Here is a 24,242-nt window from a genome sequence, read left to right as displayed (position 1 = left end):
CAGATCCTGTTACCATAAATAAAAGGATGGTAATTACGGATGGTTGAACTTTAGCTCAGAAAACATTTAAGTATAATGTCTCTAAATGTTACGATATATTTAAATATTCATCATGTTTTGTACTTATTGTATATATCGTATTTATTATGCATTTATTTACGTACTAATTAATTAGGACCAAATATACTCATTACGTGTAATTTAATTACAGTATCATTTGATAGTGTGAGAATGAACGTAGAAAGTGATAAGAATACATTTAATTAGAAAGTCAAAATAAGTGGTAATATTTTTCGTAAACGACTATAATATTCTTTAGATAAAAAAACGTAAAAATGCTGTACAAACTACCATTCTTTTTATATCAGGGCGAACAGCCTGAATCAGCTGTTAGTCTATTCCACGCGTTAAGGACACTCTAGCCTGTCGAAGTCTTTCGTAGCCCATACATTGTGCAGCTTATGCACTATAGGAGGAGTGTCGGGGTCTTGGAAGGCATCAAAGACGAAGGAAAGAAGCAACGGCATCGGTTAAAAGGGGCGCGAGTGAGTCTGGACCGTGTATAAAACCTTTATGTTCGAAAGTCTCCTCTACATTCAGCTACAGGCAACTCGAGCCGCTGCCGTTTAATTACGGATTCTAAAGCTCCATCGCCTACTGGAGAAACACAGGCGCGTTTGTTTGTCCCGGTCTTACTGCCACTTTTACGACCCACCTTTCGGTGTTTCCGCAATGAAATCGGTCCTCTGTTCTTCTCTCTAGGTTTCCACCTCACTGGCCAATGGTGCGCTATCGTTTCTCAATGATTCGTCGAGACAGTGGAAATAATAATGTGGAATTATTTCGCGAATGATACCTCGGTTCGTCGCCTTTTCATTCGGTAATACTAGAACAAACTGTGCTATTTCGCTACTCTGTATTTTATGAACAGTTTCCAGTGGAAACTGGTGATTCGTATCTTCAGTTATTCACTTCGTTTCTGTTAAAGGAAACAGCAATTCACAGTGAAATAAATAAATAATTCTACCGAGTAATATTTAACGATCGAAGTCATTTCTCGTTGATGTTCTTCGTGAATTTCTGATCAATTGAATTTCTGATAAACAAATTTAACCGTTTAACATTAGAATCTTATGTATTCTATATATTTGCAAGAATTCGTACAATTTTTATACTAAACGCTATCAAATAATGAAGTGAAAAATCGAAATAATTAAACGCGAGTCGAGGAACAACGAAAAAGAAACTTTTTATACATTCAGACTCTTTCCTCATTGGACGAAAATGAAATTTAACATGGTTGGTTCGAGTGGCCGCTTTGTACGACGGTTTCGAGCGGTCGTCGTCAGCGGTCGTGTGATAATTGCGAGGTCGTGGGCCGACGACACTCGAGTATACGGTCGCGCGGGCTTACGAGCACTGACGGAATAAGAAGCGGAAAGCTTTTCATCAAATGGGAGGTGTGGTGCGGAGGAGGGAAATTCCGAGTCGTGCTTAAAACGCACGAGCGAAATGTTTAATTTACCCGCCTTACTGCCGGCTAGTCTTGAGCTTCCGTTTCGAGCCGTGAATATTCGCGAAACTCGGCGCTCGTTAAACAGCCAAGCGTAATCGGGCGATTTGTATAACCTTAATGACGGAGCCACCCTTTCAGCCCACCCTTCCACTTTTTCGACTCCCTTCTCTCTTCCTTTCTTTCTTTCTCTCGATATCCCGTGAGACGTTGCATGGCCCAATCCCTCAGCCGCTTCCGTCGATCGAACGACCAAGAACCCGGTCACGGTGGTACTTTATTTTTAATTAACGTAGTTGCCCGTTACCTTGAAGCTTATAATGCAGCCTCGTTCTGCCGGTTTCGGACGAGGTAAAACATCAAGTAAGAAGGAGAAAAAGAAAGTGTAGAAGGTAAGAGGGAAAATCAAGAGAAGGGGGCAGGGAAAGAAAAATTGTTAAGACGTCGACAACGACGCTGGACCGTTTAATCGAAAACTTTACGAGGAATTCAGCGACTTTTTACAAGCGTACGCGCCATAAAACTTCTCCCCCCCCCCCTCTTTCCCTGTTTTCTTTTCCCATCCTCTTCTTTTCGATTTTTTCTATTTGTTTTTCCTTTCGTCTCATTCGATTCTATTCCGCCTTCTCCTCGCTCGTCGAAGCTGTAGATTATATAATTGAAGTCGGAGAATAAGGACGAGATGCATATCGATGCATAATGCAGACGAGTCGCGTACAAATTCCCGGCTTCTTTATCTCTGTTTCTCATTCTCCCTCCTCCTTCTTCCTCTGTACCTGCTCGGAGAAAAATATACGAACGCCGCGCATAAAATACAAGTCTTTCAATGTCGTCCTCCGGAGTGCTACTTAGCAGATACTGCGGAAGATCAGTGCCTCAAGTTTCGACTATTTCTTTCATTCTTCCATTCTTTCGTCCCCTTCTGGCCTGGTTCATCTCGCCGCGCCGGCGTCCTTCTACCAATCGACTTCTCGTTGTTTCTCCGTCTTTTTTCGATCTTTTGCTCGTGTTCGTTTCACCCTTCGACCATCCTGCTCGTCCCCGTTTTCCGGTTGGGCTTTTTCCTCGTTTTCCTTCGGTCGAGCTTTCTTAGTCCTCCGCGTCGTCAGGACGGGGTAACGCAAATGGCAGAGTGAACTTGACTAAAGTTCAATATGCGGACGGTAACAGGGGGCAACGGGGGCGGCGATGGAACTTTTAAGTTTACAAACTCAGTCGAACTCGTTGCCCGACAGTTGGATTGATTTTAATATCGACTTTGTTCTCGAACTCGACTACTGGCCCGCTACTTTCGCGGCTTCTTTCCTTTTTCCGGCGTTCTAGTTCTTCCCCGACCCTTCTTCGTGTCCCATCGTCGCCATGCCAAAGTCGCGGAAGAAGAAGACTGTTGTTTTATTCCATTCGTATTCGTCGGATATCGAAAGTAATCGCCGGCGAGTATCCACCGAATCTACTATCCATAGAATTTCCTCTTTTTCTGTTTCTCGTAAAAATATTAATCGCGGAACGGAGAACAGCAAGCTTTCTTTCAGCCGACTCGGCATCTCTATCAACTCGGTCGTACGAAAGGGACATTCAATCGAAATTCCACGGAGCCAAAGAGAAGCCGGGCTAACTCAATCTTTTCCCCGCTTTTGCGGCGCATAGTCGTGTAAACGAATTCCTCGAACGTCGCGACCGAACGTTCGCGACTCAACGAGAGAACTATCGCGGCGGAATTATTTATCACGCTGCTCTCGTTCGTGAACGGGCAGAAAGAAATTCGTAGAAACAAGACAGAAAAAGGCAGGAGGTCGTTGCGATACCTTTTACCCATCGGAGCTTAATTGAAAACACGGATGAACGTTCACGGATCGGCTGATCGTCGAACAAAATTCGACCGGATCCACAGTCAAACACGGCACCATGGTTACACTGATTCTCTCTCGTTGTCGCTTGTCGTCGTTCTTTTAATGCGTTATCGATAGCACGTATCGCCGCTTAATAATTCAATTGTCGGCGTTGTTATTGCATACAGAGAGATTTTCGAAGCATCCGCACAAATATTTTATCCACCCTCGAACCCCGCCTCCTCTTTTCCGTGGACCTTTCGACCAACCCCACGGATTTACTGCGCACGCTCGTTACCGGACGTGAAAAACGCGCACGGATCCCTGTAATTCACAGGGTATCTCGCAGAACTGTCGGGCATCGTTGTTGCGATCGCCGTGGATATATCTCCGTAATAGTTTCCAATCGCACGCAATTAATATTTCATTCAGTTAACTCGACATTACTTATTAATTTGATACGCGTCAAATTATTGCCATTTCCGCTGCGTGTATTATTTTAACAAAGTACGGTGAAATTACAATTATCTCCCTTCTGCTACGTACCCCTCTCTTCCTCCCACCTTTTCCCTTTCTCCCTTTGGTCGTCCGATGCGATAACGAAGTTCAACGCGAAGCGCATTAACTACTGATCGAACGTTTGCAGGTAGTCAACGTTATTAACTAATGATGCGAACGAGAGATCGCGACAGCTTCGTTTATGGCCGTGCCAGGCATCAGTTTGGCGCGTTTAAGCAGGAAATGGTACCAAGTCGAAGATCGTTCGTGATGTATTATAGAGTTTTCAGGTGGCCATCGAAAAGAAGGTCATCGCGTGATTATTTCTCACGTTGACATTTCATGAACCGCTCTATAAACTGTAATAACTATTTTCATTTAGAGCGAAGGACGTAGGAACTTAGGAGAATTAGTCTTGATGATATTCAGATTTCTTACTCAGATTTGTAGTATTTGTGAAATGTTGAATTAAAAATATTTGACTTCTGTTTGATTCCCATTCCAACACAGCTTACCGTGTCAAGGTCCTATAAAATTCAGAAATTAACACCTGACTCGGAAGATATATAACTGAATTTGCCCGTAGTTGGAATTTCAATCTATCGCATACTGTATCAATCCAGTTACAGATTTAATCCGCGAGCGACAAAATTGGAAATATCAAAATTATTCCCTGACCTATGAACAAAAAAAGTATGAGATCACACCGGTATCCGTGACATGGGTTCTAAAAATAAAAATAACCTTCTGAAACAAGGTAATCTGAATTGAATATTAGACCGCCCCGAGTTATAAATAAAATAATTTGTAGTAAAATGTACAACTTTCTAAACGGTCTCTTAGAATCAACATCTTCTATTTTCGTTCTTATCCCCGTACTATGTCACTGTTCCTTCATATCCACAGATCGAAAATGTACGTTGCACGGATGACGTTGCGCGAAAGCGGATGGAAGTTTTGATTAGTTGCGGAGCGAATTGACGAGGAAGGAGCCGTTGCAGCGGAATCGCTAGCTAATTCTGGAAAGTCAAGCGTTGAATTTCGTTTACTTCCGGGTTTTCGCGGGGATCATCAAGCACATCTTTCGAACGCGTTCCTTGCGCTTAGCCTCGTCGCAATTAGATGATTGCGGTCGTGGAACATATCAGGTAACAGTGGATTATTATTACGCAAACGGTAAGGATAATTGTTTCGAGACTATTATAGCAACCTGTTACTTGATCATCACGTTCACCGCCCTCTCTCTTTATCCCTCTCAGACCTCGATGTCTTACTCGCAAAGGTTCTCGTTAATCTAGACGATTGTCGAGTTTCGTGGAATCTTGTTCACCGAGATGTTATGACGATAAAATGATTCCCTTTCGGGAACGGAACGAGATTCGTGCGGGTTGAGGAAAGTCCTAGCGTTCGACCAACAGATTATAATCACGATTGTGATACTCTTTTCGATGAATTAGCATTTAAGTAGAGGTCGCATTATTTTTCATTTATTATTATTTTAGAATTCTTTTGCTCTCGCTGGAAAACGATATTCCGGAATTAGATTACGTTGCACTTGTGCTATACTCGCGTACTACACTCAAGTATTTTCCTCAAACAATACAAAATCAATCATGGATCGTTTACGAGCCACAGGAAACGTTAAACGGCAGTATGCACGAAGCGGGGGAATATTTCAAGTAGTATCAGTCGAGCGCTGGTCAGACGCGCATTGATTTAACCGTGGTTCGAGCACGCTTTAATGCATCGTTCTGAACGAATAAGCGAGATAGAAAAACATAGTCGTCTGAGCGTGAGAAGGGACTGGGAAAGGGCTGGAAAGGTGAAGCTGTTCTCAGTGGAAAACTGGCTAAGACAAATTGCTGTTACGAACTATTTTAACCTCATTTAAATATCAAATTATGTTGGGTCGAGGAGATTATCGCGCGTGTCTCGGTTGGCTGAAAGCCGTGTGTTCACCGTAGTTGCACGTAATCTCGAGGCCCCGTTGGCTTATTTAAATACAGCGTTGAGCACGGAACAACTTTCAAATTGGATCCATCAATCGCCACGCGTCCGACGAGGCGGAAACTCATTGCCGCGGAATTATCCACGTCCTATAGCTGCTCGTAGGCCAGACCCTAGGTACGAAAGAGAGGCGAGTATAGCTGTTGAACTAATCGCGCACAAGACGCGACAGACCTCGAACGAGGCATAATATCGACGAAACGAAGTAACGAGTGGCTCCTTTAACCATTTCCGTTGGGTTGCTGGCATTCGAGTCACGCGCCGCTAACTGGATGTATTCAAATCACAACCGGCGTACCGGAGAAGCAAGAGAAATAGTTTCACCACCTCCTCCCTCTCATTCTCTCACTTCCACTTGCTCAGCCACGGAACCACCCTGTTCTCGGATCGTACGGGCTAGACTGTTTAGCGAAACTTCCCATGCCTCGCTGTCCGTTCCACCGACCTCCCCTTCTAAGGGGGAGACGACCAGCCAACCCCCGCCACTGGAAATCTAATAATCGCGAGACTTCGTTTCGCAAGGCGACAATCTCGACGCCGATCGAGCAAACTCGATTTTTACTCGTAATTAAACTCTCTTCCTTCGCCGTGTTCCGTCGTAGTAGAAACTCTTCCTGGTATTGTTCCCTCTTCTTTCGCCACGTTCCTACTTGGTCTTCTGTATCCTACTCCCCGAATACCTTAGTTGATACTTTGCGCGTGCTGAAATTTTACGACGATCGAAGAAACTCTGCCGGTCGTTCTACGAGTTGCACGTCGGTTGTAGGCAAAGCAAGCACTAACGAGGATTTCTTACTTAGGGCTCGCTTCTACCCGCGCCAATTTTCCTTGATCTTATTTCTTCCGCAAAGTTTTTCGCGGTCAGAAGTTTTTGAGATATTGCCGCAAAGGTTGGCGGATGCTAGTAACGAGAGGCTAACACTATCATCGCGATTTACCATTTAATTGCTAAATCAGTTTCCTTCCACCACTACTTTCTATGCTTCTATTCTTCTCGTTCTTTTTCCCTCCTTTTCTTTCTTCTTACCTATTCCTCATTCGTTCTCTATCTTTCTCATTTCTATACGTCTTCTCGTTTCACTGGCGTGAAAGCACAGACGGAATCGATCGACGCTGAGTTTCTTTCATTTTGAAATTACCCACGACCAACGAGGGGGAAATCTGGGTCAGGTTAGAATCACCTCTAATATCGGTCTTGCTCTCCCTTAAGTGCAGACACTGGAAATAAATGCCTTTAATGGAACGGTCCTTCTTTAGCGCGATTTCCTCGCGAGGCTGTCGCGATACGAACGCTCCTACGTGATGCATGAGAACGCCGGGGCGTGAAAGAAGTGTAAATTACGCGAGCTGGCCGCGTTAACGCCCACGTAATCCGAAAGGCATTAGACGGGCGTTCGCCCGCGAATTTGCTCGCCACTCGGTCGGTCCGCGTGTGTCAACGACATGCACTACGAATTAAGGGATGAAGATTGATTAACGAGCGTGATTTCGCCTAGAAGAAATAGGTTGGGAACGGAACAATCATTTAGAACTAGAACTTGACAGACATTCGAATCAAAAGTTGGTCGAATGTGATTATAAAATAGAAAGAAAATATTCTACTTTGACAGGTTAGGTACTATACATCTGGTTAATAGATGACCCACTTCGTCAGACCGAAAGCAGCTTGGAAGAATACAAAGAACAGAGCGTTGGATTTTCAGAGCAGAATTTGTGTCTATATTCTTGGAACAACCATTCTATCAGCCGAGCATCTCCCTTTCGGATTTGCTTTCGACCTACTTGATGGACGACCTATTTCTCCTCGTAAAAACTCCAAAATAACCTGGAGACGAACAGAAACATCGCGCCGGTATCCCCAGTATATTCTATTAAAAACAGTATCGAAATAGCATCTATCCTCGACTTAATTCTCGAACGAATTCTGCTTTGTCCCGAAACCTAACCGCGTACAAAATAGTTATCGTACTCGTCGTTAATATCCACAAGTAGCGCAAAGTACATTCGAGGGGAACAAGCAGCTCCGAAACGACGAATACATCTCGTTGTCGCGGTTTGACCCTTTCTCTGGAAAATTGAACCAGAGTGGAGAGTAAAGGGAAGAGGAGAGGAACGAAACGAAAGTTAGCCAGAACAGGGACGAACTTTTTCACGCGATTCTATTCACTGCTGTGGAAGCGGAATCACATTATCCGCCGTACGTTTCGTTCCTCGCCTCTCTTTTTTTCTCTCTCGCTCTCTCACTTTCTGTTACTGTTTCTGTCCTCTTCCGGTTCTCACTCTGATCCGTGTGTCGATTTCTCTTTCTTGACACGGCGCTCGTAATTCACGGGATCGCGAACCTTCGTTCCAGTCGATACAAATCGGCCCTGGCATCGGGTAATTCCCCGGCGACACCGTTTTTCCTGACATTTTCCTAAGGCGTGACGCTGCACCGGTAAATACTCGTTTACCGCTAAACGGTTTTTTCGCGGTAGTCATTGGAAAATCCGCGATCAAACGACGCGGGATAAATGCTGCGGGGATGGAAAATACACCGTGACTCTCTGGATTCTGATTCAAGATTGTTTGATATCGTTTCGCCGTTTCATTTCACGAGAAAGATGTTCGAGTGTGTTCGGAAAATTTATGATCTGGAAATATCCAATCCTCGCTAAAACTAACGTGCCTGGGATTGGTTATTTATTATTTATATGTAGTTTCCGTGTCTTATCCTTCCGTTCTAATTTTATTAAAATAACATGATATTAGTGCGACATTAGTGTATTAATTAATTCGGGAGTATTCGATATTCATTTAAACTAATATATCTGAGATTGAATATTAGTATTCTATCAATTTGTTATGATTGATTTTATTCGGATTGTATTGATATGAAAATTGAAGTTTACATTCAAAGAAGCGTGTTCCTTCGTCGTTAAAGTACTAATTATGTATCTGTCATTTTTTAGTTGTTTTCTGTCGTTAATTTTATTTCCTGATTGCCTGAACCTAATAAGAGCTATGTTAAATAATCATCGGGAAGACACACAAACAAGATCGGTGTTGATTAATTCAGTATCACACGGTACACAAACAGAATTAATTTCATTTTATTTAATTTTGATACTCGACCTTTGCATCAATATTTACTGATATTTCCTCACTTATTTCATTAATCACTGTATTCACGCCAAGCTTACGCCGTAAATCCCCAAGCGTGCCGATATTCGGTTACCTAGATGAAAATTAGCCTGCTTTGATCCGAAAGCAGCTGGATCGTCGAAAATACAGGAGGAATGTGACATGATGAACATCGACGAGAACGTCGATGTAACACCGTCTGTAAGATACGTGTGTCGCGTGTACGGTTCGAAGTAAACAGTGCAATATACGCGGGAGCCCGATTAAGCAAATTATAGATCCTAATGGACTAATGGTAATTACTGTTACTAGCAGGTTCTCGTATCACCTCGCTCTTGCCTCGAGTCTCTTATTTCCTTTCAACCCTCCCTATTCTCTCGATAACGTTTCCGCCGACACTTGTGGATCATTAATAAAACCAGACATCACCGGCTCACGCGCACAGATACACGCGAGTAACACGTGTACGTACAGTTCCAGTATATCAAGTATACGAATACGACTGCAAAATGGAAATTCAAGGATGGCTGGCGGGAAAACAGAGGGTTTCGCGAGTATTTGCATACAGAAATCTTAAAAGAACAAATTTTTCCCGAAGCACCTTCTCTGTCTTCACCGAGCCTTGCCTTTGCCTCATCTACTCTCTCTTCATCTCTTTCTCTCTCTCTCTCTCCCTCTCTCTCCCTACGTTCTTTTACTTCGTACCGGAGTCTCACTCCATTCCTCTCGATTTGCATACAAGATTGCAGATGCTCTTCGGCACGGCACGTTCCCCACCTCTTTTGACTCGCCCTTTTTCCTCTCGCTCGCTATCTTGCCTTCTTTTCATCTAATAGGTAGGCACACACCGTCTCGCTCGAGCGAGACTTTATCATCCCCCTTGTTTTCCACTCTGGCCAGAAGAAATGCCCAAAGGTATCGAATAACGTGACGAGGTTTTCTATAAACCGAGCTTGTCCTCGAGACTGTGACCTGGTCGTCGAACCACGACGACCAATTGATATTAGTGCCGAGGGGTGATCGTGTTAGCGTCTCGATTAAATTCCTGGTTGTTCTTTTGGACGACTTCTCCGCTTCGAGCTTTACGCCGAGAACGTTGGATTCTGAACTATCAACCTTTATGAACACTTACGAATCTTTATAAACGTTTATGGAACTTTCATGAACCCATATGAACTTTTATGAACCCTTATAAAACTTCGTGAATAAGTATGAACCCTCATGAATGAGGTTAGACATTATTGCAGTGAACTGTCGCAATGGCAGAAAAGAGAATGAAGTTTAGTTGGAAAACAGATCGAGAGACATTTGCTGGAGTTGCAATTTTTTCCTTAAACTTATCGAAAATATAAAAATGGTCGATTTAAAGCGAGGAATATAATGATAAATTTTGTCCATGTTCTCTCTGTTTTTATTGTATCCATAACGCTGTACGCTGTACGCTGTACGCCGTGGAATTATTAAAACAACTAGAGCGAAAACTTTTGACCGGTTGTTTATAATTATACAAGCATAGCCAATACCAGAGTAATTTATGCTCATTATACACGCTTGTACTCGCGTCCCGAATTGTATTATTACATTTAATCAATTGTTGATCAAAATCGAGTCCTGTTTATTCCAATAAATGTAACAATATTTAAGAGCTCGTATCGGAACGAACGCGAGCGGAAATTCGCAATTCCACTCGAAAAAGAATATATGGGAAAGATCAATACGAATATCGAGTTCTCCGCCCCGTCAGCTTCAGATCCCTTGTCAGACTAATTAGAATACGTTGTCGGTGTCGATATCCATCAAAACGTGATCTGCCTACTTCGTGGTTAGTTGAACGAATCTCGAGACCGAGAGAGTGGAATCGCACCACCTCGAGACTCGTCTCAGATTTTCCTCGGCACAATAGAATACATTCTTTCATACAGACGGTATGAAACAGACGGTATCTCTCTTTTCTTTTTCGCTCGTTCATTATAGGCGAATGTAACGTTGGTTACGATCCGACCTGGCGATGTTCTGGAATTAAATTTGATTATCGCGACCGAAGGTGGAGAAGCAATTGCCTGGGGATGGCGAACGCCTGCAGGAGCCAGCGGCGAATTTATATCGTTCCTTGCTACTTCGCTTTTTGTTCTTTTTTCTTCCTCTGTCGTAAATACACCGACACACGCGCGCCACATTCCGCGGACCGATACGTTCGAGCCAGTATCGATCGGTGCGTTTCAATTTGCCCACCCTCGCTTTTTCTCGCTCATTCCGTGTCGATTGCCGTCTCTTTACTTAGAAACTCTGGAATTCGTCTCTGTTTCAACCGGCGTGCCTCTTTTCTAGCTGGTTTCAGAAGAACCGTGCGATAACGTTTAAGACGAGACCGGCGAAGAAAGCGCATCCGAAATGTTTAAAACGCGGATCGAACGTATTATTTCAAGCGGAAACGAGATAAAGACGCCAAAGTAAGGGAAATATGCTGTTTCTCCGCGTCAATTCTCTCGGAATATTGGTTCGAAGGAGAATACGCTGGAAAGAAGGAGGTAACTCGATTGGTTAGAGCGATCTGACTCGGAAGATATAGCAATTTCGAGACAGAGAACGTGGAAGATTCGAGTGTTTTTGTTCTATGGTTTGTGTTGGAGTATTAGATATGCCGAACGTGAAGTTTCTTCTTCGTAGCGTTAATATTTCCTTATACGACAGTTAGTTCGTGGTGGTTTCCATTGTGGAATTCCTGTTCCCACGGCATTATAGTTCGACTATCGATCGGCTCAAGTAGATTGCCTATCTTACTACCGAGTACAGGCTGGGTCTAAGGTATGGCCCTATTAGGTGGTATCGCTGACGAACACGCTGTGGAGTATGTTAAATCGAAATATGTACTATTGTACAGACAGCAGGATCTCGCACTCTTGACAGTCTCTGCATAAACGATAGTTGAGAATATTTTTAACTTTTTACTACCTACTAGTATATTCCATTTTTGTCCTCCAATTTGATCTTCTTGCTCTTTTCGGTTGATTACGTTATTGTAAGTACGACAAAGACGTGTAATATTCGTCAAATATTCATCGAAATTATCACAAGTAACAATCTATATCCGTGTACCATGAGAGTGATAGAAGTTTTGTCGAGCGATGAAGAATGTTTGGAATAATGTTTATAGAAGTACTTGAGGTGACGTTATAAGCGAAGGGTGTATGGCTACCCAATATTTAAACGTTTTCTAGGAATGCGTAAAGTAATGAAAACGAGTAAATAATAAAGAATAAACAGGCTCGACAGATAATTAAGTGTAATAATTTTATCGAATTTTAGTCGAACAGAAGAAGGATTGTAGTACGACGATCGTTATTGTTATTTTACAAATCAATTCTTGTCTACAATTTTCCCATAATATTGTATAAATATCAAGTATGTGCTTACAAATATAATACACGATAATGACACTTACCACGTATATTGATCGCTCTCCGAAAAGTCGTTTCAAAGGGATTCCACGGTGATTCAAATCCCGAATCATGTGCACGAGAGACTTGCCGCGAATGGATCCACGGCCGCGGAAAATATCGGAATCTCGATATGCTCGTTGTATTTTGATTTATTCGGTGCATTCGTCGGATTTCGTGTTCTTCTTAGCTGTACGCAGCCAGGCCACGGCCGTGCACAGGCGTGCATCGTATACAAGACTGTCAGGTTGGGCAAACAAAGTATCGTATTTCGGATACGGTGGTGGCAGATGCCGCGAGCATAACGGAACCACCCTCTATCCTCTGCTCAGTGCCCCGTCTCTCTTCATCCCTTTTCCACTTTTGTGGCCCACTCTTTCGCTCTCGACTCGGCTTCTTCGTAAACTCACCATCTTATTTCGCGAACAGGTCGAGCGACGCCTTTATGAAAGCGGCCGAGTCTCGATATTAGCATAGGAAGTGAGGGCACCCACATTGGCGCAGCCTACGGTGTCTACCCAGACCTTTCCCCTTTTGATCCCGATGTCGAGATTCTTCGTATAAACAGGATTAAATATTTATGCCATTATTTACCGCAATGGTACATATTACGTTATCAAACGATGTTACGTATGTATTGTGTTACCAATATATTTAGTTGCTTATGTCTCGCAAACATCTCTAAAAAAGAATGTTTCCGTCGAGATATTGGAATGGAAAAGGGGCTTGTTCCTGGAGAATTTCGTAATACCGATAGAAACAGATGGAAATGGAAATAGAACGGTTAGGAGCAGTGGAAGCACGCCGGTTCTCTAGGTGCGCGAGTTTAAAGATTAATCGGGCCAACAGTTGTACCTGTTGAATTACAACCGGAGTATTTACGGCCGAGACGAGGCTGCGCCAGAAAAGAGCGTTTAATCGCGCTCACGGAGTCGTAAAGCTTGGCCCAGAGGCTGGCACGCGAAATCGTATTAATACGGAATGCCGCCGCTTCGTATCGTGGCTGATGTTTAAAACGTAAACTCGTCGCTGTAGAACGTGCGGTAGCCTTTCTCCGTACTCGAGAGATTTTTCTCGCGGTAAGGATATGATATCTAAACATGTCGAATCGCGAAAACGAGGCATCACAAACGAGTATTGTTTAATTAATTTAAAAAAAAAAAGAACAAGTGTCAATTTGGTCAAAAATTTACTATTAGGTACTCGCGTACAATATAAATAACCACAAATACAGAGAGCCGTGTGTGGGCAATGATTAAGTACACGCCAAAATTTACGCTGTCCTTTGACACACGCGGATCAGGTGTATCCTCTGTAGGGGCGCATCGAAGTCATTAAGTTTCGGTCATCGAGGTCGAACGTAAATTTCAATATCACCGACCGGTTGTTCTAGTTAAAATTTATTACGGTTGTGGCTCGCGGAGCGTATATTTTCCTCAGTGGCGTGTGCGATATTCGTGTCAGTGAACGAAGAAGCATCTGATCTCATGCCGAACGAACGGCCAGAACTCCGGAAGCATAATTGCTTTTCAACTGTTCGCATTAAGGTCTTGGTTTCTAACTATCCGTTTGCTACGTTAATGAAAAAGAACACGTGGCTACGGGCTTCCACGAGCGCGACTCTTTTTCTTTATTTTTTGTCTTCCTTGCACCCTCTACTTTCCTCTTCCATTTTGATGTAAATTTAATTACCGCTAGATTCCCGGTTGAAATACGCAGGTCCTTATTAACGCGTCCCATTAATTCGCACAAGAAGCACCCGGGACGAGGTATCTTGACTTTGGAGATTCGTTTCGGAGCGCTCGCGTGACAATAGCCTCGAGAAGGTTCTTGGTTTTCGCGCTATCCTCTAATTAATATTGATTAGTATATCGAAAAATCCCTGAAATTTGAATAGAAGATAAAGGGTAAAAGATTTGTGGACAGGCGTAAAGGACGCGGATTTTTGAATGAAGGATTCTTGCAAAGAACTCTATTAAGATCTCCTACAAGACGCATTTAAAATTCTCCTTTGCAAGGTGCTTAAATCTCTGACGATTAATTCTTCCTGAAAACACCGTGATCATCTCATAAAATACGAATTTCCTCGATAAAATAATCTTTCGCGGAAGAACCATTAACTCGGGACAGCGGAAAGTCGAAGAAAACAATCCGCTGTATTATTTCGACGAGAAGCTTGGGTAAAGCCCTGGAGGTGGCTCAAGGGAATATCATTACCGATAAGAAATCTCGTTAAAACAGTGGGCTGAACGTCTTAAAGAAGTCAATTTTCCGCATCGAGACGCCGGCAACGTGCGTACGGAATAATTTCCCTTACGACTGCCAGCGTTTCCATTCTCATTTCCTGTTTAGGGATCAAGGGAACCAAGCCGTTCCTGGTCACGAGTTTTCTCGTTATTTGTTTGCGTCCACCGAACAAGACAGAGCCAGCCCATACCAAGAAACAACGGAATTACCTCGGTGTTTCCTCTCTCTCTCTGTCTCTCTCTCTCCTTCTCTCTTTCTCTTTCTCTTTCCTTCTCTCTTATCTACTCCTCCTGTACAAGACACGACGAACCGAGCGATGGCAGAAATTCAAGTAACTCGACCGACGTGGTATTCGAACGAACAGAAAGAGAGGAAGGGCTACGCTAAACACGAAAAGGCCTTCGATAAGCAGTTCTCGAGTTGTTAATGCGAAACTGATCGAGGGAAACGACATTTTCAGGCCTTCGTCGTTACAAGGAGACGCGGGTCGCCCGGCATTTTCCGGCGAGTTCACCCCATTAAACATTTTTGCTATCTCGCCGGAATCTGTTCGAGGGTAGACACGAGCAGAGGAACAGTGGAAGGTTGCCGGCGAGAGACAGAGTGGGGTACGGTATAAACGGTAAGCGAAGGGGTGAAAGGCGGTAGGGGTTGCTCGCTATCTAGACGTCGGCACCTGTTGCTTTTCCAGTTGGCTCTCGCTTCTCCGTTTCTCGCGTCGCTCCTCTTTACTTCTTTTTCTCTCTTTCGTTATTTTTCTATTCTTTGTTTCTGCCAGTCTCTTCTATTTTCGCGCTCTCGCTCTCCCTTTATGTTTTCATCTTCCTTTCTCTCCCCGACCTCGTTTGCCCCGATTCTTCCACGACGAGAGAGAGCTTCCGCGAGATTGAGACACACCACTCAGGACCACTTACGCCCTTATAGCCGCTCAAATAGTATATTTTCTATTACCTTCGTGAATATAGGAATATTCTAAACTACAAAGGAAACAAAATAGGCGCGGTGTTCTCGAAACTATCGTTTAATCGATTCCATTGAAGTTACTCAATCTCATGTTTCATTTATCGAAATTCAAGAATAGCATGGTCTGACCAGTGAACGTCTTTATCTACTTAAACGCGCCTTCCACTCTTTGGCATTTTTACTCCAATTTTTTTATCCACTTGGAATCGGAGAAACGATGAAACATAAATTACAGAGTGTTACACGCGGAGTTGATGTTACGTACACAGCAATTTCGACAACCGCAGGATCGCGGTGAACGATGACGTGTACAAACGCGCGTCGTTAAAGGGTATAATCCGGCTCGCTCTTTGCGCTGGCTGGCGCAATAATCAGCTGAGGGGCTCAACATTGATATTACGTGTCCTATATTGCGGTATACGACACGCAGATAGTCCATTCAGTGGCACGACCCTCCAATACACGGGATCCCCGAATGTATTAGAGGAATACCATTGTGACGTGGCTTGATTATGAGGCTCGTAGCTTGCCCGCCTCTACATCCTCGATAGGTCCCGTCCCATCGTTGCCCTGCGTCCCCTCTACGGACCTGTACTACGAGAGGTCGTATTGCTCACAGACTCGACCATCAGCCATCCGGATATCACCGTCATTACCTCCATCATTACGTCGTAACGACAAAGGAATCGATAGTCGTGCCGTTCCTTAAAGGAAATGGACGCGTGTTACTGTGGCCGCAAATTCGTACAGCTATTATCGAAACTCGATCGTGTAAGTTTTTAAAGTCCACCTTGAAAAGATGTTTGTGGTCGATAGAAAGCATAGAAGTTGGTGGTTGAATATTTAGGGGCGTGTTACCCATTTCGCGTGCACCATGCAAGATGAATCTTTATGAAAGACATAGGTGGTGGTTAACTTTTTAGTTCCACTTTTTTGTTCTTTCCATGAACCGTTGTTTTATGGTAAGCGTTGCAAGAGTAAAAAAAAAGAAGCTTTTTCAAAGGAGGGAACGGAAAGACTGCTAGTAATACGTTGTGGATGTGTTTCGTGATCCTGCGTTGATTACGAATTCAGCGTGAAATAGCCTGTGGGACCAATGACGTCGCAGTGAATCGTCGATTGTTACCCTTTAGTAACTCGCTCGCGTATACTATATGAAAAAGAAACGATGAAGACACGACAACTTCAATACTTCGGTTTACTTTTCTTCTCTTGCTTTTTTCTTTCGATTTAGCGTACCATAAGTATCGTTAAATTAGACGATAACTATGGTCGGTTCTGTTTCAACCAAACCGTTATTTGGTGCGCGACGTCGTTTGATATTAAAACCCGTCAGAGTTTGTAAAGACGGGAAACGTTTCCTTGGTTGAAAATTCACGAGCGCGGCGTTGCGCGGACGTAACAACGGCGTAATTCGGAATTTCAAATTTACGGTGAGCATAATCCCGAAAACAGGCCGGGCCACGCGGTGATTTGAAGCGGTTGTCGCGGCCATTTCGGTGCTTATACGCGGTGAATGAATTTTAGAGTACCAGCCGCCAGATAGATATACTGCCAGCTGGTATAATGGATAGCGTACATGGAACAGCACCGCGGCGAATCATCGATCATTGCCTTTTAATGGCTCAACCTATGCGCTACTTAAAAGGGATCGTGACACTCTATAGGGGATACGTCTAAGATAAATCGTCGTCACTGCCAGCTTAGAGTCAAGTGTGCTTTAGCCCTTTCCATCCTCGAGTACGTGTGCCCTTGCGTGTGAACGGCTGCATTATAGTTCGCTCTCGAGGAGCTCGGTTTACAAATACCTCGTCTCTCCTGTTCCATAAGCGTATTCTTGTATCTACTTGGAGCATGATTTTTCAAGCAAAAGTTGCTTAACAGTATCTGTAAAATTGTTCAATTTCTCTTACATAAAAATTTGACGAAATTCTACGATGAACGAAAATCTGCTGAAATCCCCCGATATATCTCATTCGTCGAATTAAACTGCATTCGTATCGCTGAAATAAAGGAGTTGTCTCCGATTAACTCCAGCCAAACCAAATCCTTCGATTGATCAATCGAACTCTACATCGGATAAAAATTCGCTAAATGTTACGGTCGATACTTCATACTTTCAAGTTGAAGCAAAGCACCAATCGCTTTCCAAACATAAGGTAAATGTTTCAACCTAAATCAACAATCCATTTTTGGCAACCACTCTTATAAATTACCGATCGAGAAAATCCTCTGTGCGCTAAGAATCAAATACACTTGAAACTTACTTTGCTCGTTACCCGCAAGTGAAAAATCAGTCAACCGGCCTGTAATTCCTTTCACCAGGTCGAGTCATATCCTTGGATCGTATCTGCGGGAGCAATCCCAAGCTATCTAGTGCTTACAGACTACGCTCGGAGTGTGATGGTGAACGAGTTCCAAGATCAGAACCATAGAAGAAGCGGGAGATTCTTTGGAACGGGACGACGAAGATCGAAACAAAGTGAAAGGATGCCGAGTGTTCGGCAACGTCAGGAGAAGAGAGAGAGAGAGAGAGAGTGGATGCAAGCAACTTGCAAGGATGTACAAAAGGGACAAAAGGCAAGCTAGACGGAAAGAAGGAAGATCCCGCGGAGGAGATAACGGTGGCTGCCGAGCAAACGAGTTTCGCCGAGTTTGGACAAGAGTTTAACGGTTTAACGACGCTAGATGGTTTCAGAGTTCCTGGCTCAAAGTAGCTGCGTCGTTATCTGATACCGACGAACCGACCTGACGTAAAAGTGTTGACCGAAAACTCTTCCCGCGATTTCGTCATGCTTTTACGCGATTCAACGCGCGCCAGACTTCTTCTCTGAACTAAATACGCATGGAGCTCAAAATACATGGCGCTCATTAACTGAACCGCATGATGTACCGCGTTACATTCCATTCATGGCACGGGAATTACCCGTTGAATGCTAGATCGGTTCATTTGCCGTACCTGGATCTTGTCAAAGTTCTTTGCAAGCCACATGCCGAGGGAAACCTGCCATCTTCTCCGCTTTGACGGATTAGTTGAGGCGTGTTAAGCAGGATGTATCGTTGCTTTAAGCGGCTTGTTTGATATCTGATACACAACAGAGACATTGGACAAGTCAGTTGGAATTATTATAATTGACGGTGATTATAGGATTTTGGATCTTCTCTAGAGATTGTAGTTCTTATGGATATCGCGGAATTGTCGAAAGTAAAGCTTTCAGACGTAGTATTGATAAAAGATGATAAATGTTAATTGTGTAGCTAACTATTGACATTGAGAATTTCATATAAAATAGAGTCGATCGGTTTGACTTTTAAGACACTCGTGCCCGAATGTAGCAATGAAAGGCGAAGGTACGATTTATTCGACTCGTCAGTCAATAGCAGTCATAAGCTGAAAAGATAGAGCTCAAGTATAAGATACGATCTACAGCCTATTGCAAAACTATTTGATACTCTTTTTTATTTCTCCGGATAATAAGAAGAGACAAGTTACAAAGTTAAGAAATTCCCGATACCAACTTTCCGTGGAAAATTCGAGATCTGTTTCCCCCTTGTAAACGTGACGGAATTCGTTGCACGAGGAACCAGAGAGCTTTGGACTGGCTGGACTTTCGCGAGAAGTAAACGATACCGTGAGGCAGGGCTGGTAAAGCTACTGGGTCGAACAGTTAGGGAAGGGAAGAACAGACAGAAGTTGCAGGAGAAGCAGGAGGAACGGCGTATTGTTGGCGAAGAGGAAGAGGAGTCACGAAGCGGCTATAAATACGTTGCACCACCTGCACCTAACGTCCACCTACGTACAGACTAGACAGAACCGAATCATGTGCCTCGTTGCTCGTACAGGCACGAAACGCCGTGCCGGCTTGTCTTGCGTATTCGGCCTAGTTTTTACGCGAAATGCGCAATGCTATTTCTTCCAGACTACTCGCCCCTTACAACGAAGAAAGTCAAATCTGGTAGTCGGACTCAAAGAGAATTACTCGATCATCTCTCCGCCAGCATGAACAGGCGTGTAAACTTCATAGATGAACGTGGTCGTATCCTAAGTACGGTGGTGGCTGGCGGCCATACACAGTTCCTTTCAGGTCGAACCGCATTTCTAGAGCTCGACCTCGATAACGAACATTTAATATGATTTCCGGGATGTAAGAGCAGCACGCGTCTCGGATAATAAATTGCTAGATAATAGACGCTATCCGGTAGAACTTATTAATTGTAAGACAAGTTTCGATCGTCCCGTAATCATCTTTCGTAATTTATCGTGTTAATTGTTCTTGTACGAGGAAGGGAACGAATATTTGCCTTTAAATCGAGAAGCACGCAATTACCGCGTATCCAAGGGATGAAATGTCTGGTGGAAAGGATTCTCGTGTCGCGTCGTGGACAAACAACTCGACAGCTACCAGGTATGGTTTATTTTATTCATTCTCGGGCTGAGCGTACAGACAGAGAATTGCACGATGGATATATCACCAGGGATATAAGGTTACTCGATGCCGCGAGCTAAAGCCAACGGTACACGCGATCTCGTCTGGTTCCGTTGAAAAGAATAACCGACGAACGAACGAACGAAAGAGAGAGTCAGAGAGGACCAACGTCGGTACGAGTGCTACGAAAGAAAAAAGAGGAAAGAGGGGTGGGGGGAGAGAGGAAATTAAAAAGGACAAAAAGAAACGAAGAGGAGAGGAAACGTAGAAAAGAAAGGCAGCGTTGAAAGGAGAGAAAAAAAGAAGAAAAAGATGGTAAGCCAAAGCGATGTTGGCAGCGCGATGTAAAATAGTCGCGCCTCTTTTCCATCGCGACTTTTTTCATTCACGCATCACTTTTTAAACCCGATACCCTTGAGCGTGGATTTTTAAGCAAACAAATACCTATCGAATGTATCGCGGAGCGAACGGAAGGCAACGAAGAGGTCTAGGAACTGGAAAGTAAAGAGGGATGGGGAAGAAAATAAGAAGCATAAACTGCCGGCACACAGAGAGCAACGGGGAGAAGGAAACGGGGGAAGAGTGGAAGAGGATAGGAAGGTCTCGGTACGCGGTACAAGGGTAGTTTACTACGGGCGTGTTAATTAAACAAAAAGCCACCCCGTATACCAAGCTAATTAGAGTGGCTCTCCTACTAACGCGCGCGTTCTTCGCTTCAAAAATATTTTCCTGCTACTCCTCCTCTAGTGCGAAAGAGCAATCCTTTTCCTTCTTTCCGCGTATGAACACGTACCGTTGGATTTTCCTCGCATTTCCTTTCTTTCTTTTTCCTTGCAGCTTCGTTTTTTCTTTGCTCCCTTTCTCTTTGCTTCTGTTCTCTTTCCTTCCTCTCTCACTTTTTTCCTTTTCTCTCATTTACTTTACCCCAGCGCGTTATTCTTCCTCAACTCTAGGTCGCGCGTTCTTCGTTCATTGGTGCGTTCCGAGCATTCGAAACTCCATCGTGCGCGAGCAGACGTTTGACGCGTCCTTTTCTGCGATGTTTACCGCTTGCGACGGAATAATTTTTTCGCGCGACACACGGGAATATGATTATATCGTCCATTATTCTTTCCTCGAACATTTTTACGCGATTATTTCGTAGAAGGTGAAAAAGCAGACGGCGGGTGGTACCGTTAATGAGACTTCATAAGCGATTTTCGTTTCGTACGACAATAAACGCGACCATTGTCGGATTTGTTTATACAATCGTTCCCGCGTGCAATGTATTTCTCTCGAACAAACAGTTTCCGTGCGAACGATCCGCCGTTGTGTTCGCCAACTTCTAACGAGCACGGATATCCATACTCGAAAATGCCGTCCTCTCGAGTCTTTTCATCCTCCATCATCCAGAGTCGATCGATCGAAATGAAAGATTCAACGAGCAGCAAATACCAATCGGGATGGACATCGAGCATGCACGTTGAAAATCACGATTTTCTCGCGAGGGAGAAGCACAACCGAGCGAGAAGATTAAACAGCTCGTACATGGTAGCGCGTTTTATTCGATTCAAGCGGTCCGGTCTCACGCAATGGCAGATTTAGGGCGAAAACGGACCAACCGCGATTAGGATTCGCTAACGCAGCCGCAAACAAACACTGTGGTCAGAACGATGGTGGATAGAGGAAAGGAAAGGGACAGAATTGAGATAGGGAGCGGTAGATGGAGAGAGAGAGAGAGAGAGAGAGAGAGAAAGAGAGAGAGAGTGAAATCGAGTGAACACGAGGGGACGGTTAACAGACAGCAAGGGACAGAACGTAAGAGAAAGAGCGAACAGAAGGACAGAGGGTTGAATGGAGAGAGAAACATCTGCGATCGGATTAGCGGTGAACAGTGGCGACACTTCCGGGTGATTAGGCTGATTCCGCATCCACTCTAAGCCTGCGCTTACAACCTTGCTGTTCGATGGACTACCAAAGCTCTGTCCGTACAATTCGCATTACCGCTTACCTCTGCTCTCTGACTACTTCCCTATTAAAATTCCCTGTTCTCTGTAGTTCTTTTCGAGTTACCGGTTCCCTGGCATGCAAAGCAGCGTCGAGATTGGACGCTGATCGATCTTTGTCCATCGTGCAACGTTGAGGGGTCATGATAGATTAATGCTGTAAGGACTGCTTTGTCGAGGTAGAAGTGTAAAGGATGTGCTTTCGACGAAAATGAAGTGGAGATTTTTGTGGTAGAGTGAGGAAACGATGTGCTGTTCTATTTTCATAGTTAAGGGTTGTTACGTAGAATTTATCGATCATTTAATTAGCGAGGAAGTAGATTTTTAATTTTGTGCACACCGAAATATCCGTAACACGATCGACGAATAATTCCAGTAGATTTCCATGTTAAAATTTTTCGAAACTAAATGTTCTGTTTCGAAACAACCTATAGATATAAATTTATTAACCTGCGAAAATGATACGGGAAGCAATTTTCATAGAAGTTACAAGAAGTTGATAGAATATTCGTAAGAAATCTGAATTATACGATCTCGATATACCGTCTCAGTCGAACCTCACGTATTACTTCTCACCACTTACTTTAATGGTACAATTATTTAACAATATTATTCGTTCTCGTACGAGCATATGTATTATTTAATAAACAATTGTACGAAGTTTTTCTCACCGCGACGCCAAAAAGAAGCAAAATGTGAAACGTTGCACCGGACACGTCGCGTGACGTTAATTCTGGGCCAGTAGCGGCACGCGTCGCAAGTCGGTCACTCGTCCACTCAGGAATCCATTCAGAACGGGCGATAAATCGTCGACAAGAGCGACGTGATATGCGAACAAATTGAATTTCTCGTGCTCCTTTGAGGGAATCACCGAATTTCACCGCCCTGGACAATCGTCCTCTCGGAAAAGAAGAATTTACCGGAAGAAGACGTTGCTCGATGCATTCCGAGTGAAAATTGCCGTGCGCACAGCAGATACGGCAAACGAGGAAGATGCTGAAGGCGTCTGAAGTTGTTTAACTCGTGTCGTAGACCTCTATTCCTTGTAGCAGTTTCGTGTTTTCCCTTTTCTGACGCTCTTATGTTTCGTCATCTAGTCTTTATATCCCTTTCTCCGCTATAAGCGTAAGTTTTTGCAATAAAGTATATTAGAGGGAAGAGTTTGCGATAAGATGTAAAATGGTATAAGAGAGACGTTATTACTATTATTGTTATATAAGACCCTTTAAAATACAATTCGATTACAAGTCGTTTGTGAATAACAATTTTCTATTAGTACTATACCTGCAGAAGGATTATGAACAAAAAGAGTCTATCGAATCAGAAAATTTATTAAACACACAATTTATTGGCGTTTAATGCGATTAACGCAGTGGAAGTGATCAAAGGTCGTACGCTGAGTTCCTTGATGCAGTGAACTATCGTGATTTCTATCGAATGACGTTGACGTATCTAACTGAAAAAGGGGTAAGGATACAAATTATAATAGTTTCTTATTTATCAGTTTTATAAATTGAAGGAGATCGCAGAATGAGGAAAATTATCGAAGGTTTGTTATTGCACCTTAAAATATTCATTAACAAATTGAGTAATCGTTCGTTTACTAAAGTAAGGATTATAAATTATCGTGGATAAAAATTAGTTGAAAGAAGTCCGTTATCCATGTATCTTACACGTTAATCTCGCGTTAACCTTATTTCAAAATTGATGCCTTCGTAAGTTACCAAACTCTTCCAAGAGTTCATCTACGTTGCCATAAGCTTTATTTCAAAATTAAACGCGTCCCATCAGAGATATATTTTGGTGACTTCCTAATTGTTCTTCCTAGTTCGCTTCGTCGCCCGCCTACGCATAGAGTCGAATCTCTTGTTCTTCCTCATTCTCGCGTCGAGTTTCTTCCTAGACGCATGTTCCTCTTTTCCTGGAGGAACGGTTGATAGTATTTCTCGTGCCAAGAGGTAGTCGATCGTGCTAGATCGCCACTTGGCTCGTGTACAATTGCGCGAAAGTCGCCGATGAATAGAGGGAGTACGCTTAAAATGGGAGTGAAATAGTCAAGGGGAGGAAAATAATGAGTGAGTCGCGTGAACAACAGTGTATCACTGGAAGAATGTGAATTTCGCTTCATATGAATGGCCTGGGAGCAAAACACCTGCTAAATGAAAGGTGAAACGTCGGGTGGGAAGGTCAGCGTTTTCGTTGTAACACAACGC

At 43.5% G+C, this 24,242-nt stretch overlaps 1 protein-coding gene across 3 annotated transcripts in view; it reads left to right on the top strand.

Annotated features, from left to right (window-relative positions):
* The window catches only part of LOC132907822 (zeta-sarcoglycan), a 187,319-nt gene that overhangs the window by 79,994 nt on the left and 83,083 nt on the right, over window positions 1–24,242 (top strand). Inside the window, exon 1 of one of the 3 annotated variants that reach the window (XM_060961237.1) lies at window positions 23,947–24,215. The exons of the other annotated variants lie outside the window; for them this stretch is intronic. Within the exon in view, the coding sequence (XP_060817220.1) occupies window positions 24,189–24,215 (27 nt within the window). The 5' untranslated portion in view covers window positions 23,947–24,188. Of the gene's footprint in view, window positions 1–23,946; window positions 24,216–24,242 lie in introns of those variants that run through there. 3 annotated transcript variants of the gene reach the window in all.

This window comes from Bombus pascuorum, chromosome 6 (genome assembly GCF_905332965.1).
Source record: "Bombus pascuorum chromosome 6, iyBomPasc1.1, whole genome shotgun sequence".
NCBI classification, from domain to species: Eukaryota; Metazoa; Arthropoda; class Insecta; order Hymenoptera; family Apidae; genus Bombus; species Bombus pascuorum.
The sequence above is the reverse complement of the archived record's forward strand: the minus strand, read 5'-3'. Positions and strand labels throughout refer to the sequence as shown.